Source organism: Perca fluviatilis, chromosome 4 (assembly GCF_010015445.1).
Source record: "Perca fluviatilis chromosome 4, GENO_Pfluv_1.0, whole genome shotgun sequence".
NCBI classification, from domain to species: Eukaryota; Metazoa; Chordata; class Actinopteri; order Perciformes; family Percidae; genus Perca; species Perca fluviatilis.
Window position 1 is genome coordinate 3754916 of NC_053115.1, and position 18198 is coordinate 3773113.

General features: G+C 38.6%; 1 protein-coding gene across 1 annotated transcript; it reads left to right on the forward strand.

The window, feature by feature from the left end:
- The first annotated feature begins 4578 nt into the window (after nucleotides 1–4578).
- Nucleotides 4579–11125, forward strand: c4h1orf50 (chromosome 4 C1orf50 homolog). Its single transcript, XM_039799099.1, has 5 exons — nucleotides 4579–4787; nucleotides 5931–6046; nucleotides 6790–6876; nucleotides 8539–8670; nucleotides 10066–11125. Exons 1-5 carry the CDS (start codon nucleotides 4739–4741, stop codon nucleotides 10249–10251), a joined length of 570 nt encoding a protein of 189 aa, XP_039655033.1. The 5' UTR covers nucleotides 4579–4738; the 3' UTR covers nucleotides 10252–11125.
- Nucleotides 11126–18198: the final 7073 nt, after the last annotated feature.

Consider the following 18198-nt stretch of genomic DNA (forward strand, 5'->3'; position numbering starts at 1 on the left):
CCAGTTCACCTCCTGGGCACTGCCAAGGTGCTCTTGAGCAAGGCACCGAACCCCCAACTGCTCGGGGCGCCTTTCCATGGGCAGCTCCCTCACTCTGACATCTCTCCATTAGTGCATATAGAGGTACTGAGCATGTGTGTGTAATAACAACAGAGTGAAAACATAGTAATTTCCCCTATAATAAAGTATACATTATCATTATTATTATTTTTATTATTATTATTATTATTATTATTATTATTATTATTATTATAAATGACAAAACTTGCAGAATAGGCACTAATCAGAATCAGAAAAGGATTTATTGCCTAGTAAGTAACTTGGTGGATGGTGAATACATGAACATAATACGATATAACTGTTTAACCAGAAGAAGGCTGTATGGTTTAGTGTAGGATGTGCAAAAATGTTGATTGTTAGATTAATACACAACAACAACAAAATCGGATTGATTGACTTGATTGAATGATTTTAGTCCAAAAAGTGTCATGAGATGTGTTCTCAGATGTGGAAGATTACGAGCCCCGCATGGCAAACTCAAAATGACAGCAGAACAAACTGCACCACATTTCACCTGGAAATGTTGGCCTGTTACAACTCTAACCTGAGATATTATCTGAATGATCAGATCTAACTCTAACCTGAGATATACCTTTTGACACACACACACACACACACACACACACACATATATATATATATATATATATATATATATATACAGTGGTGTGGTCTAATGTGTTGTATTGTTGTGGGTATACTGTACTGTATATATATATATATATATATATTGGCCAGAATCTGCCTTTGGGGGAGGGGGTGCATATCATAGTGGGGGGGTCTGGGTGTTTCATTTCATTTTAGTTTGAAGGTTGGAGAGGATTAGCAGAGCAATTATTATATGTAATAACAAAATATGCAAGGGAGGAAGGCATATGGACCAATTAAGCCTAAAAGATCAGCCAAGGCAGTGGTGTAGTATTGTAGTGGGTATACTGTACTTTATGTATATATATATATATATATATATATATATATATATATATGGCCAGAATCTGCCTTTGGGGGAGGGAGTGCATATCATATTTGGGTGTCCTCCCCCAGGGAAATTTTGAGCATGAAAGTCTTCATTTCCTGTATTCGGATACACTTTTATGCACCAATTTATGGTGGAAATACCTTTATTTAGCGTGAAGACGAAAAACACAGATGACAATTCAAAATATATCAAAACTATATGGAAAGTATGTTGTTGCGTGTCATTGGGTATTTTTAAGTGAGTATATGGAAATCCTGGAGCTTTCTTAGTGGGTACACTGCGTATACCTGCGTATCATGTAGACTACACCACTATGTTTATATATATATATATATGCTACCTGTAAAATATATATGTCTTTAACAACTTAATAATGTAATTTGTTCTCAAATGCACAGAATTTGCAAAAAGCAGCCATGGAAAAAAAGTAAGAGCATGTTTGGCACTTTATGAACAAGATATTCTCATGTTTTATTATTTTTCACACTAGTACAACATATTATGATTTAGTGTAAGAAGAAACCTATTTCATTACAAAGACATTCAAGACATTTTTTCTTGTTCTAGGAGCACAAAGTCATTCAAACCCAAAAGCTAGAGCCGCACTTCTCGACTCAAACTACTTTCCCTCTTTATGCACGACTGAAAAAAGAAGTAACCTACTGTACATGTAACAGATTTATCAAATAATGTTTTTTTAGGATCATTAAGTGACACCTGTCAGAATGCACTGGTTCATACCAAGCCAACTTCACTGACTGGACCTTATTTTCATTAAATCAGCATATGAAAACTTGTCATAAAAAATATCATTCATCCAACAAGAAATGTTTATTTGTTTATTCTTGTCATGTGATAAGGTGTAATAAATTGTTATATAAGAGTTTTTTGTTATGATAAAATAAGCGGGTATGTCATATTATTGGGAAAAATTGAAGTATCTCTGATAACAGGAAAACTGAGCAGATGTATTTTCTAATCAATGAGAGCAATTTATACAAGGGACACAGGACCAGTGGTGGAATGTAACTAAGTAGGCCTACATATCAGAATCAGAAATACTTTAATAATCCTAGGGGGAAATTATTTTCGTTACCACTCCAGGTATACAAACAATAAAAAACATATATTATCAATACTTTAAACATATATAATAAAAACAAATATACAGTAATAATATATAAAATATGAAATGTACAGAGTTATGTGCAAATAGTGCAATAAAAAAGAGAAATGATTGTCTATGTTGAGATGATTTTAGTGCGATAAAAAAGAGAAGTGATTGTCTTTGTTTGAGATGATTACAGAGAGGGGGTGTGTGACTCTCTGAGGGAGGTGTTGTAAAGTTTAATGACCACAGGCAGGAATGATTTCCTGTGGCGCTCTGTGGTGCATCTGGGTGAGAGGAGTCTTCTGCTGAAGGTGCTCCTCTGCTGGGCCAGTGTGTCGTAGAGAGGGTGGGAGACATTATCCAAGATGGACTGAAGCCTGGACAGCATCCTCCTCTCAGCCACGATCATATCATATCATATACTCATGTACTGTAAGCTACTTAAATATAAATTTGAGTTACTTGTACTTTACCTGAGTATTTCCATTGTATGCAACTTTATAGTTTTACTCCCCATCATCTCAGAGGCAACTATTGTACTTTTTACTCCTCTACATTTGTCTGACAGCTTTATTACTTATTTATTACTTACTTATCACTTTTTTGTCAGATTAAATTGTCACAAAGCTGAAAACAGGACTGTTTTTCTGACACAATGAAAAGTTGACTGTTTAGAGATACGTGGTTTCCACAGGACATCGGCGCTACCAACATGTACAGTGCTCAGCATAAGTCAATACACCCATGCTAAAGTTGACTAAAAAGAGGAATAAAAAAAATCATCTTTTGGATATTGATCTTAATGCCTTAATTGAAAAAAAATGAGGACAAATCCAGTCTTTAAGGACACAAATTTTCTTTGTGAATGAATAATGTATCGTAAATAAATAAATGTTCTTAGTTAAAATACAGGGGGCATAAGTCAGTACACCCCTATGTTAAATTCCCATAGAGATATTGGCATGGGGTACTTTCCATAAGATCATCTATCATTGCAAATCCAACCAGCTATTAGGCTTACTGAAATAAAGCCATGCCAATCTCTAGGTATGGTGAAGGGTATGTGATGATGTGGGGGGTATGGCGAAGGGTGTGTGATGATGTGGGGGTATGGTGAAGGGTATGTGATGATGTAGGGGGTATGGTGAAGGGTATGTGTGATGTGTGTGTGGGTGAAGGGTATGTGATGATGTGGGGGTATGGTGAAGGGTGTGTGATGATGTGGGGGGGCTATATTAATTCCAAAGGCAAAGGGAACTTTATCAGGATGCATAGTATCCTGGATCCATGAAATAACTGGCCTTTCAAAATAGAAATCTGCCTTCCTCTATGGGAATTTAACATAGGGGTGTACTAACTTATGCCCCCTGTATTTTAAGGAAGAACATTTATTTATTTACGATACATTATTCAGAAAATTTGTGTCCTCAAAGGTTGGATTTTTAATTAAGGCTTTAAGATCAATTTCCAAAAGATGGTTTTCCTGACAGGGAACATTTTACTGCATAATGGGTACTTTTAATAGGCCTACTTTATGTACAATTTGCTGATAGTACTTTTAAGGTTTTGAAGGCAGGACTTTTAATTGTAATATAGTATGTTCACATTACATTGCTACTTTTACTTAAGCAAATGATCTGCATACTTCTTCCAAAATTTGCAGATAACAAATGAAAAATAAAATGTACAAGAAATACTTAGATAGGCCTAATGGAAAAACAACTTCTACTACTACCCATAGACTGTTAATATTAATATACAGTCTATGCTACTGCACGTTCGTCAAAAACAAACCTTGTGTAAGTGTGCGCCGTGCACGCAATGCATCATGGGGCAAACCATGTAAGGAAATGGCAGAAAACCCAAGACAAGACTCTTGTAAAGGTCTTCGGTCTTTTATATCCTACAGTATACATCTGTGGTTTAATGAGCAGGACGGGGAGCTGATGATGTGACAAATGTTTCCAAGCAACGGTTTTACGCACAGACAGTATATAAGACGGTTTTACGCACAGACAGTATATAAGACGGTTTTACGCACAGACAGTATATAAGACGGTTTTACGCACAGACAGTATATAAGACGGTTTTACGCACAGACAGTATATAAGACGGTTTTACGCACAGACAGTATATAAGACGGTTTTACGTGACGATTTCCCGACTTCGGCTTGTTTGGTTTCTGAACGGTGACACATCTTCTCTTGTTTAAATGTTCTCCGGCCTTGTTTTGCCGTGCCTGAAAACAAATCTAAGTAATACTGAGAATAGAGTATAACGTATACAATTTCATTCGATTTTATTTTATTTTTTAATGTGGTGACGGTTGCATATTTAAAACATGAATTTATAATAGTAAAATAAGCTCAGATACAGCTTTTATTTCTAAGTCTTTATACAGGCACAAATTAGGACTACTATTGTAGGCAAAATGGGGCGGATCTTCAGGACCCTGTGAAGCCTCCGGCCGGTATATTTTGGTCAATTATTTAGCTGGTTACAAAAGCTGCAGGTGGTCAGAGAGAGGTTATATATTTGATAAAGTCACTCCCGAGAGGATTTAGTAGTAAAAAGTGAAAGAAGACAACATGGACAGGACGGTCAGCCTTCCCAGTCAGCCCGACAAAACCACCACAGGTAACACCAGCTTACACTGTCAGTGTTAATACGGTTACATTTGGTGTTAAATGAACTACATGTAAACCATATGTGTGTCCCGAGTGGCAGCTTGACTTGTCGAGCAGCTGCGGTGAACGTGAAACGCGAACGGTATTGCTGTATTATTACCGTATTATTGCTGTATTATTGCTGTATTATTACCGTATTATTGCTGTAACGTTAACTAAACTGCAATTTATCCTTCCTGTTGTCCTCGGGTCAAATTTGACCCGTTTACAAAAACGTGCTATATCAGAGCTGTGAGAAAAGAACGTTGAAAAAAGTGACAAATGTTGGAAAAAGCTACAAAAACGCAGGAAAAAAATCGACAAAAACATTTATTTTATTTTATTTTTAAAGTGAAAAAAGTGACCAAAAAAATCGTAGAAAGGTGTAGAAAAAGAACAACAAAATGTTGAAATTTCGACCCAGAAAAACATAAAGTTGCACTGTCGACGGGAAGACAACTCAAGGGAGGGTTAATCAATTCAGAAACTGTTCTAAATCTGATTTACATAAGTGTACATGTGGATTACATATACTTATGTAAATCTGCGATGTTATAGTATCGTTAGATAAACAATTTACCGTTTAAAGTTCAAATTACTCTAGTGAAGGGTTTCTTTAATAAATATAGTATTACGTTATATTACAAAGCCATATGAGATATTATTTGTCAATAAGTTAATCGTAGCAGATGTTGTGATAGTGCAGTGACGTTATGACGTCGCTGTGACAGTGGTAGTGATGTTAGCAGCATAGAAATGAAATGTCCAAAATAATAAAATAATAATAATGTGGATCAGTGTTTCCCAAAGTGACAAGATGACGTCCTCAGATTAATTTAATAGTTGACAACGAATCGATTTAATCTTTGCAGCTCTAGTTTCATGCATTCTATGATGTAGGGCTGCTCGATTATGGAAAAAAGTTTAATCACGATTATTTCGGTCAATTTTATTTATAGTATCAAATCATAACAAGAGTTACCTCAAGACACTTTACAGATAGAGTAGGTCTAGACCACACTCTATAATGTACAAAGCCCCAACAATTCTAGTAATTCCCCCAAGAGTAAGCAATATATTGACAATAATATGATGTGACTGTACTTGTTTGCAGTGACTCTGGTTGAGAGCAGCAGCACCCCCAGCGGGCTGGAACTGGTCAGTTCCTACCAGACCAACAGAGTGGGAGACCCCATGGACCTAGTGGCCCTGGCATCTCAAGTGCAGAAGGTATTGGGAGGGTGGAGGGAGCTTCTGGTAGTGGGGCTCCAGCCCCGAAAGTTTTCTCAAAAGCCTTAAATCTTTTTAAAATACCTTCAACTGTTCTATGCTACTAACTCACTAATATGATTGAGTAAATGTTTTTTTTATGGAGGTTAAGGGCCTTTCTCAAGGGCACCTCAGTGGTGCTAATGAGGGAGGGACAAGCACTGCTCTTTCACTTTCCCCACCCAGATTTTATCCTGTCGGTCTGGGGATTGAACCGACGACCTCCCGGTCCCAAGCTCACTTCTTTAACCTTTTAGGCCACCACTGCCCCTATGGGATTATGGGATGGATAGTCAGCTAAACATTAATTCTGTATTACAAAAAATGGGTTACACGATTAGTAATGCTGTTTTTTTAGGTGGCAGGAGTGAAAATATGTTGTTGCAACATTTTTTGTGTTCTGGTTTTTAGAATGATGAAGTCATAAAAACAGAATAGGATGTAGGCTCTACAGGATTTTTTATTTATTTTTTCCCTTGGCAACCATCGTGTTTTTCCCATATGATGTACAGTTTTTTAGGCATTCTTTTATTTCAGATGGCTTAACAAATTGTGCAATAAATGGGAGGAAAATCTCCTTGGGAGAGCGTGTTTCCAACATCTGGCCCGTGGACTGAGATCATTTCTGTTCTGTCAAGTTATATAAATCAACACCCTCTGTTATGGATCCAACCGTTGTGAAAATACTTTTACTTTGTTATTAGGGAGATGACTTCATTAAAGCCAACGCTTGCAACAAACTGACAGTCATTGCCGACCAGATCAGATACCTACAGGAACAGGCCAAAAAGGTAAGCAGCAAAAACAGCAGTACACACAGTAGACTCAGGCTGAGCTGTTGTACCACAGGATGAATATACTGTAGTTGACCCACTTTTAACCTTGTTTGATCAATTAAAAGGTACAAAATGTGATTTTTTTTTTTTTCTGCATTAAAATGTCTAAAAACAACCATACCTATGTTATGTTATGTTATATATTTGTCTCCCCCCTTCGTGTTTAGAACAAACCCTGTCTGCCAGTAAAATCCAAAAGGTGACATTGCCATGTGAAATATACTGTGATCGTGTGGTAAAACCTGCTAACATTAGCCGCTAATGTTAGCAAGCTGGCTCACTAGCTAACTGGTCAGCTAGCTACCAATACAGATTGAATCAAGAAAAACGTAATTATGTTGGGGAAAATGCAGCTGTTATTATTATTATTATTATTATTATTATTATTAGCATGACATTAATAAATGTAACGTGAATAAACTTGAATGGGTAAACTCGTCCGTTAACAGATGAATTCTAATCGACGATAGTGTTTAGCAATAAAAACTCCCATAATTCCACGCAACTTGCCAACGTCCTCAAAAGTCTGTGTTTACAGTCCATTGTTTTGGTTGAGAGACCCCTAGCGGCAGAAAGTTACATATTGTACGTTTTAAAGTCCAGGTCGTATTAGCGGTTCTAACCAGTAGTTCTATTTAATTCCATTACAAACAAACGGTGACTGTGGCATGTATGGGTTTGTGTGCGTGTAGATGTGTGTGGTCAAAAACTGGTGGTCTGTGCTTCTGGGTAGAACACCTGACTAACTAAAGATTGGTACCTATTTATGCCCTAAGCGCTAATTGGCTCTTAAACCAACGTGACATCATGACTTCGCATAAACATACACGCCCACTTCCTTAATCCAAGTGGCGTGTTATCTGTGCGCATTTTGAGCTATCTGCGTGTATGTCTACGCCGGATACCGCGGACGTAAACGTACACGCCACTTGGCGTGTGATCCCGAGAAGAAAGCGCCGTTGGAGTTTAGGAAACGTGACACGCGGGACCCGATCCCCGGTCTCCTGGGTGTCCCGTGTTGTTTGACCAACCAACCTCCCTACGCAGATTTTCTCCCTTTCATACTACTCGCTACGGCGTCAATTCACACGCAATCGCAAGGTAATGTAAGTCAATGGAGGCCAAACGCCGTTGATAAACACGCTAAAAAGCGAGCATGCGTCTTGATAACGCCAATAATGGCATACCAACTGGCGTGTCATACATACGCTAACTTCATGAGATCAGTCTGTTTACACACACACAATGAATGGGCTGTTGGTAGAAATATGGTGTTGCTGCATGTACTCTTTATTATTTTTTTTATTCTACTGTAGGTAGTTTTTAGATGATCATGTCAGGATGCATAAACGGGGCAGGGTTTAAACCATCCAAAATTGAGTTTTGTGGATGGTGATCTGTTAGCACCTATTAGCATCTATTAGAGCACAACCCTAAAGTGGTCATGTGATCATAATGGAGGCAAAAACTCTTGGGTGATGTTCAGATGTGACCCGTTGTCCTCCTGATATTACAACAACCTATTTGCAAAAAAAGCACATTAATAAAAATAAGATGTAAGTACAAAAGAAGACATGTTTTCAGTCCAGTACACACATTTGTCTTCTCTCTTTCTAGGTTTTAGAAGATGCTAAACGAGATGCTGACCTCCACCATGCTGCCTGCAACATTGTGAAAAAACCAGGCAACATGTACTACCTCTACCAGCGGCCATCTGCACAGAAATACTTCTCCATCATCTCTCCTAAGGTCTGCACTATTCTGATACATGCTGATACATTAAAGGACAATTCCGGCGTAAAATGAACCTAGGGGTTAATAACACATGTGTACAGAGTCGACGGTTCTCTGGGATATGTTTTCATGCTAATCGAATGTGTCTCTAGCTTGAAACAAGTTACCGCAAACCGCTGATTAGCTGCTAATGCTAGCCTTCAGGGTAGAGGGTAAATCTCTTCTACACCACTACCAAGGCTCAAAATAGCACCACACTCCCACGGTAGCATAATGAGGGCCCCTACATGTAAACAGAAGCATTGAGAACTTTGTAAGTGTACAGACAGTTTATTAAAAGAGATTATACAGACCGTAGCGTTCACAGGCATATATAGGCAGGTATACAGGCAGGCGCCATCTTGGGAAAACAGGCATGACCAGTCGAACGACGAACGCCGTGCTCGAGCTATGTATGGTTGCGCGGCGTTCGACTGCTCATGATTGTTTTCCCAAGATGGCGCCTGCTTGTATACGTGAACGCTACGGTCTTTATAAACTGTCTTTTTAATAAACTGTCTGTACACTTAACATGCTCTGGTTTTTCGGCATTTCTTTAAACCAATCACAATCGTCTTGGGCGGGGCTAAGCTCCGGACGGAGCCACGGTGCCTCTGCTAAATAGTCTCGGGAAGGAACTAGTTTTGGTGGAACATGTGTACGTTCAAAAGTAGTTTTAGTCGTGCGAGACCAAACTCCGATTAGACAGATAGTCTAGCTAGCTGTCTGGATTTACCCTGCAGAGATCTGAGGAGCAGTTAACCATAGTCCGAAACGTTGTCGATACAGACTAGTGATTGGCTAACCAAACACCTGCAAGCTTGTATGTAATGGTGACAGTTGGATGCGTTTGTTTAGTGTTAAAAGTTCATGTAACCCAGAAGGGAGTTGATAGTGAGCAGGGGACCAACACACAGACCGGTTGGATTTGAGATTAGATATCCACTATGATTTCAACATGGCATCGTGACTTCGCGTAAACGTACATGCCACTAAAGCCGAGTGGCGTGTTATCTGGTTATGTCTACGCTGTATACAGCGGACGGCAGTCTGCAACGTATGTAAACATACACGCCACTTTCTAAAGCCACGTGGCGTTTTATCGCGAGGCTACGGTTGGGTTAAGGAGGAAAAAAAAGAAAAACGTGGACAGGAAACGTCCCAAGCAGGACACTATCCCCGGTCTCCGGGGGGAAAGTCCTGTGTTTGAATTTCATGTATTCAATATATAATTTCAGCTCCTAAACAAAAAAATGTTTAAGGTAGGTAGTTGTGGGTTTGTAGACTGACATTTTGACACCAAACTATTGACCTCTGACTACGTGCTGCACCTCTCACCACAGCATACTTTCTGTGTCTTCTCCCCTGAAGGAATGGGGTCCCAGTTGCCCTCATACCTTTGTCGGTGCATTCAAACTCCAACACGACATGTCCTGGACTCCTGTAGACGAGGTGGAGAAGAAGGACGCAGAGATGGCCATCATGGACAAACTTCTGAGCCAGCAGACCGCCTTACCACCTTACACAGAACCCAACTTCAAGGGCCTCTCTGATTAACCGACTGCTGGACTGGACATATGATGGATGCTAACTGTAGTCTTAATGGACATTTGGACAGAAAACAATCCGTACACGGATTGGAATCGCTGATATCAAAGCAGCCGTCACACAGTGTTAGGGTTTGATACACTGACCTGAGCGCACAATGCATTACTACTTACTACCAGCATTGGTTATACACTGTTGCTGATGTTGAATGTATACAGCTGTAAAAAAAAGAAAAAGAAAAAAAAAGGTCTCCACTTCTTCCCACTGTACAAAACTGAAGCCAAAATATACCAGATACAGGCGCCACCATCTTGTAATTTTGGTGGAAGAGTCTGCGCAGTAGCGATCGGGCGTTGGAGCCGCGGTATCGAATTCCCGCCCATACACCCGCCCGGCCAATCGTGAGTCAATCATGATGTATCACTCCGCTTTTATAGCGTCAAATAACCAATAAAAACTTCACTTATCAGAAACAACTTACACTTGAACATACATCAGCATGAGCAGAACAACCTTAAATGAAAGAAATCTTTGGGAAAAATGTATTTGATGTGCACTTTTAAAAAAAAAAAAGTTGGGTTCATGTCCCATCCACTAACATGGAGGGGGGCGGGGTTAATGACTGTTCCATCCAAACTGCTGTTTTAGTATTTCTGTCTTTCGTGTGTTAACCATGAAAGCTGAGTGACCTTGTAAAGAGCACAGGATGTATCCTGAGGGCAGAGCGTGTAACCAGGAGGGGTGTGCATGAGCCGAATAACTAACTTGACTCCCAACTCCTTTTAAAAAAGACTGTTGTGAACAATCTTCAGTCACTTTCTGTACTCTGCTGTGAGTGCTGTAAACAGACTCCTTACTTGCAAGTAAAAACGAACTTCAGTGATTCTTGTCCATTCTTTGATTAATAATTATCCTAACAATGATGTCTACTGCAGCCAGCCACCAGGGGGCGATCCAGATGTTTTGGCTTCAGTTACCATAGTAACTGACTCTGAGGTTAAGCTACCTCTCTTTCTGAAACAGAAAACCCAGAGTTACCCTCATCTCAGGGTTATCAAACTCATTTTCACTAAACCTGCTTTCTAAAATACCACCCTGGGGACGATCCAGATGTTTTGTCTTCACTTATGCAGTCTATGCATCAACCCTAGGTTGGTTTTCTAAAATTTTAAAATATCAAATTGGGCTACACTGGCAAGACTGGGCATGGACACTTTTATCAATATTTTTACATATTTTATTTTTGCTTATTAGCCGTTCTCCAAGCTGTTTGACCATGCGCGGAGTTTGCGGGGGACAGGGGGAGTACGGCACAAAACACAGTAAACACACAACAACTAAATGGTGATAGGTATATCAGATTTCATATAGGCCTACTGCTTTAGTAAAAATATTTTTTCAGGGCTCTGGCTCTCACCTGGACCATTGTCGAAGCTTTTTTTTATTTGATGTGACAAAGTAATGTGTGTACTTGACAAAAAATACCTTTTCCCATATTAACTTATTATTCTGCATTATTTTCTCAAACAAGTCCCAATTTAATTCAGCCCCGTCACAGTCATATTGTTATTCAACTATTAATTTTTACAATAAGCTTGAGATCAGCTTCTGGCATAATCTCACAGTTTAGATGTCCCTTGTAAATAATGGCATATTGTAATTAAAGAGAAAATCAAGGAAAACTGACCAGCACCATCCTTTCCAGTTTACGATGAAGAAATTTCTAATCCAACACCACATTTTCGCTAGAAATGTGCAAGAATGCTGCGTAATTCCTGAAAAAATTTAAATAGACTTATTTACCCTGATTTAATACACACAATAAAAACACTATTGATGTTATATTTTGTGTATTTAATACAAAAATGTAAAACAATAATCTCATAACAGGGATGAATGTATGAATGCACCGCAACAGGGTTGAAAATCATGTAACAGGGTTGAGTGAAAAGCATCACATGTGATATATTTTATCCTTCTTTTGTGAGAAATGTGCCATTTTTTTAAACATTTTTAAACTTACTGTCAACATATCTAAACAATCTAGATGAAATCTAGACAGATTAAAACACATTAATAAACTAACAACAGTTACAACATTTAATTGATTTCATAGAAATATCCAGAGTAATGGCAGGAATGTCTGTTTGAACATTGAGCAAACATCTTAACGTTATAGCTAAGCCTACAGTTTGTTCACCATTTTCTAGGGCTGTTCTCGATTGAAGAAATTCTTAGTCGACTAACACTCATTCAATCGTATCGACTAATCGATTAGTTGATTTAATCGACAGATCTGTAAATCTGAGTTTCTCCACTAAGAGTCATGCAAAAGCACCACTTTAATTCTTGTGTTTACCAGAGATGAGCTCGTACGTTTCTTGGAAATAAGTCCTTCAGCATGAAAACAGCATCAGACCTGACTAATGGACTAAAGAGATCTAAGTTGACTAAGACCAAAACCACCGATTAGTCGACTAATCCACTAAGAGGGAGCAGGCCTACCATTTTCACTTACCATTTTTAACTTATTATTTTCAAAAATTCCTTGTACTTTTAGTTAATACTGTAAAACCGTAAACAACAAACATTGACATCAACAAGAAAATATGATTGGTATTAAGCAATATACATTAAATATTGCTAAGATTTAACAGCTATTCAACCCTTTAACATTGAAAAATGTGATGGGGTTGAATGTGATAGGGTTGAAGATGTTGTGCTAACCTGATGCTATTCGGGATGCTAGCAGCTACCAGTGTGCCACATGGCCTTATTCAATTCAGACATTGTTATACTTCATAGCTATAAAAACCATTTTTGGTAAAATCTTCTTAACTATGAATTTCCCCCCCAACAGAGTTGAATACCTGAGATTGACAAGGCCCATATGTGCTTAAAAAACATGAAATATTTATAAAAAGTGAGAGAGCAGCTTACCACTTGTCACACCAGGCTTCTCTTAAGACTTTTATGATGCGACTTCCTCATAAATTTTGTCCAAAGAATCAAACCATTATTTCATTGTGAGTGGGGCAATTGTTGCGTTACAGGTTTGAAAGAAATACAAGGACAGGGGTAAAAGCCTAAATTTCTCTGACAATAAAATGTCTTTTGCTGAGAAAATGCATTATGCATGAAAAGGGGGCATATACAATTAATTTAACAAAAGAAAACATTATTTAACACAGTACTCAAAATTAGTCACGCCATTTGCATGATGGTCAATGGGGACAGGCAAAATTCTTAATACTCAGAAAAGCAAACATATAAGTATTGAAATTCATCTCTGTTTAAAATCATATTCTCTACTCCATATTAAAAACATGTAACACTTTGAAACGTTGTAATTTAAGTTTGATAACTGTTCTGAAAAGTTATAACAGTACTACATCTTGGGACACCGACACTACAGAAATGTCACCAAATCTGTAGAATGACCCATCAAAATAATTATGTGACTAGTCTGGACAAAAACTTATATCGTGCCATACGTTGCAAAGATTGCTGCCATGTATATAAATAGTGAATCAGTAAGTTGATTTTATTCGTTAAGGTGAATACAAAATATTTTCGAATGTCGAATATCCAGCGTCCAATATAAAACCAACTTTACCACGGTATTTATATACATGGCATTTAGGCAACCTTTATAGCAACGTTGGCACGGTAAGATGTCCATGTACTTTACCATGGTTATATACCTTTGCTGTCAGCTTACTAATTGATTGCGCGTTTTGGACTTTTATATGTTTTATTCCCACTTTATTTAAACGGCGAAGTTCACCTCGTTCACCTGTTTGGAGCTGGCTGGTGAATGTGACGCTTGTATAGGCCTTGCTGGATACACCGGGACTCTGTTTGTGGATCTGCTGATCGCTGTGGATGACGTTTTTTCATGTCATTGGATTACGGCAAAATACTGATCTTTTTTCTTAACGTTTTATGGTGTGATTGCGCTTGGATTCTTCATTTGGAGAGGCATCTCAACACACTTTAGGTCCAACACTGACTGTTCACTGTTACATTTTAGTTGAATTTAAGTGTCGGGGCATTCCGCCACCGTCTGTCTATTGTGCTCCAACACAGCCGTGCCGCGATTGGATTTCATAAGGGCGAATTAAATTGTTACAATTTAATTTCAAATCTGCTTTAAAAAATAAACCTATGTTTATTTAGCATGTTTGTTTTGTCCATATGTGCTCGTGCTCCCAGGTCTCAGCTGCTACAATGAGTTTTCTTTTGTTGCCCCCCCCCCCCCGGCTCGAATGTCAAACACACAAAAAAAAAGCTCCTGTGTGAGAACAGCCCTGTTAGTATGGCGGATCAGTACTGCATGAAGGCTTGAGAAGGCCAGGCCAGGCCAGGCCAGGCCAGGCCAGGCCAGGTTGTACTTGTGCGATAAGGTCTGTGAGGTCTGCTTGAAGTTAAACTCAACCAGTGTGATTATGTCAGCCAGCAATTTCAACTCCGGCATAGAAATGCAGACAAAGGCACGGGAGGAAATTATTATTGAGACATTTTATTCAGAACACCAACAATTTAACAAGCTGAGCAAGCAGCTAAACATTTTGTTATTTTTTTATTTAATTTTTTACAACTAAACACACTGTGAAGCATACACAATGTGTTTTATTTCTCATTTTAAACACTTCCGTGAACATACCACCAAAAAAAAATTTATTTTCTGTTTACTTACACAAGACTTACATAGATCCAACATTGATAAAGTACATTATTTGCACAAAAAATAAATTTTCATTTTACTAATAGTTCTTAGTTTTGTTTATTTTAACAGTGTAAACATTGTGTCGAAACTGTGACGAAAACAATGATGAAAAACAAAGTCATTGACAGAAAAGATAAAAAATGACTCAACCTTAAACCCAAAGGGAGCTTTTAAAGATTTCACACATCCATGCTGAAGATAAGAATATTAATAAACATGTCATGGGTTTCACTACAGCCACGTTCAGCACTGCAATCCAAATTTAATCTGGACAGGAAAGGTTTAATGGTTACATTTTATTTTTATTTTCATCGTTTACTGTCATCCCTCCACACCCTCAGAAATGTTTATTTTATTTTTGAATTTGGAGACAATGTTACCTACAGGTACTTTAGCTTTTATTGTGGCTTAAAGGATCAGCCTGGCCTTATTCTATATGTTGTTATTATCAACAAATCCCATGAAAACGCCAAAATCATTCGCGCGTTAGTCCATCTCTCAATACTTTCTGACTTCCCCACCCTGTCAGCCTGTTCTCATGAACCATACGTTCAAAAAGCTACAAAAAGATAAGCGCTGTAATTCGTATGATTTACAAGTTTTTTGTTGTTGCTGTGTGCATCACATGCTGAATACAAGGTAGTCGGGGTGATGGGTGGACACACAGGACTTTAAAGCCAGGGAGTGGAGTTTGCTTCCCGGGGGAAAAAAAAAAGTCTTTCACCCAGGAACTGTGTGGTCCTTGGGGGTGTTTTAATACAAACTACAACCTTTTTCCTAAACTTAACTTTCGTTGTCGCATAACGCTCACTTTTTCTTGCCTAAACTTAACCGTAATCTCCGCTGAAATACCGGCAGCTCGCGGTGCTCTGTACCCGGCGCGCAGTCACCTATTCTCGGTTAACTGAACCACCAACTACCGCTGACCAGACGGAGCACCATGCCGAGCACCATGCCGAGCAACGTAGCCGGTGTTGCCGCTCTGTAGCACGGAGCTCTGTAGCCGATGTCGCGTGACCAGCCAGCGGTCTCCTAGTTTTCGTATAATATCTTAAGTTTTAGTGTGCATAACCTTTCGTACGATATCATGATGATGATGAACCCGTTCATGAGAATGCATTGACCCTGTTTGTGGCACTCATCCACAAGCCCATTTGATCCTACTGAAGACAAAAATATATGTATTGTATGTAAAAAAACAAAAATGTGATGTTTAATGTTTAGTTCTTTTTAAATGTATAATCAAAAGGATACATAATTTACCAAAACAGCTGGGCACTGTAGTTTTTAGAAAATGTTACTCAAACAGAAGTAAATAGTGCATTTTTGTGGGACTATTTTTAGTGGTGCATTAATACACATTTGGTGATCCAGTGAGAAAGAAAATGTTTGTGGGACTCAAAATGAACTACAGTATATGTTCATCATAATGAAGGTACCTGATGTGTTTAGTTAGTTTAGTTTTTTCTTTTTACAACAATGGAGGTCTGAGGAACAGAGGAATAAGATGTATATTAGACTTTGACTATACAGAAAATACGTGTTAGTAGGATCCACTCATTGTTTTGGTCTTTTTATGGCATTTGTTAACAATAACAAAAAATATCTCCAGACTTTGCCTTTAAGGGTTTAGTGGACAGATGAGACAAATAAAGAGCAAACAAAATAAAAAAAAAAACATTTAAATCTCATGACCACCAAAAACAAAGTGACACCGACATAAATACAACCCAAGCAACAACTCTTCCCCTCCAAACTCTTTTGCTTCTAAATTATTGCAAGAAGCCTAAAGTACATGCTCTGAGGATTCATTATTGAGATATGAAAAGCATTTAGCATACTTACAAGTCATCTTGGATATCTTTACCCAAACCAAGAGAGACCAACTGGTTTACATTCAGCTGCATGTCACACTTGTCTCTTTTCTGGGAGACAGTTGACATACTCTGTATCACTTGGATTAATCTCCAGAACTGCAGAAGGTCTTTTGGGAAAGTCCAGGTCACTGTAGACCAGTTGGGGTGCATGCACATTGTAGGACGCGTAAACTGTTTCCTGCAAAGACTGTCAGAGTCAACTGAAAAATGTCTGCATATGTTTTAAATATTTACTTTAGCATATACATATGGCGGGAAAAGATAAGTGTGTTCTTACTTGTACTGTGGGATTGGAGCTTTGTTGTGACGGTGGTTGTTGTGTGTCTGTAAAAGATGCAAAACAGGTGAAATATTGAGCCAGTCAGGCTAATCATCAACTTAATCAGTGCAAGACATGGATTTGAATATACCATTAATCAACAGCTTTGCTTTGTTATAAGGTATGAAAGAGTTAAGTTAGTTAAAGGGTAGGAAATCTGAATAGAGCTAAGGTGGAACGGGCAGGTGGCACCAAAATAATAAACAGTACATAATAAAAATATAGTTTGTCACGAATAGTTCAACAGATTAACTGTGCAGTAGTTTTTTTCAGCCCGTAAATATTCCAGCATGTAACTTCCCATAAAACCACACATTGTTTCTATATTTCTGAAAAAATAAAATAAACAAGATACAAAGTATTAATTAGTAAGGCAGATTTGTTTAAAGGTCCCATGGCATGAAAATTTCACTTTATGAGTTTTTTTTTAACATTAATATGCGTTGCTCCAGCCTGCCTATGGTCCCCCAGTGGCTAGAAATGGTGATAGGTGTAAACCGAGCCCTGGGTATCCTGCTCTGCCTTTGAGAAAATGAAAGCTCAGATGGACCAATCAGGAATCTTCTCCTTATGAGGTCATAAGGAGCAAGGTTACCTCCCCTTTCTCTGCTTTGCCCGCCCAGAGAATTTGGCCCACCCATGAAAGAGAGAGACATCATGGCTTTCAAACGAGCAAAGTGGCAGTTGGTCAAGGCCACACCCCCCACCCTCCACCTTGCACCTCCTCCTTCCTCCTCAATAGCTACAGACACTGACTACGTTTACATGCAGCCAATAACCCGTTCAAAACCGGAATATTAGCAATAACCCGGTCGCGCACGGCCATGTAAACACCGGCAAAAACCCGAATATGCTCATATTCCGGTTTTTAAAAACCTGAATATGCTACCTGGGTTACCCCTTTTCTAACCCGAAATTTTGGTCATGTAAACGCGTATCGGCATATCCTCATCAAAAGGAACATTGATTTGTGTTCTGCGCATGTTCTATTCGCAAGGAGTCTCTGTCTTTTGAGTAGAGGAACTTCTTGT

Excerpts from the sequence above, each read along its gene's own strand:
- c4h1orf50 (XM_039799099.1), top strand. The coding sequence starts at position 4,739 with ATGGACAGGACGGTCAGCCTTCCCAGTCAGCCCGACAAAACCACCACA. Across the intron at positions 6,047-6,789 it reads TGGCATCTCAAGTGCAGAAG|GGAGATGACTTCATTAAAGC; the intron begins GTATTGGGAGGG and ends CTTTGTTATTAG. Across the intron at positions 6,877-8,538 it reads TACAGGAACAGGCCAAAAAG|GTTTTAGAAGATGCTAAACG; the intron begins GTAAGCAGCAAA and ends CTCTCTTTCTAG.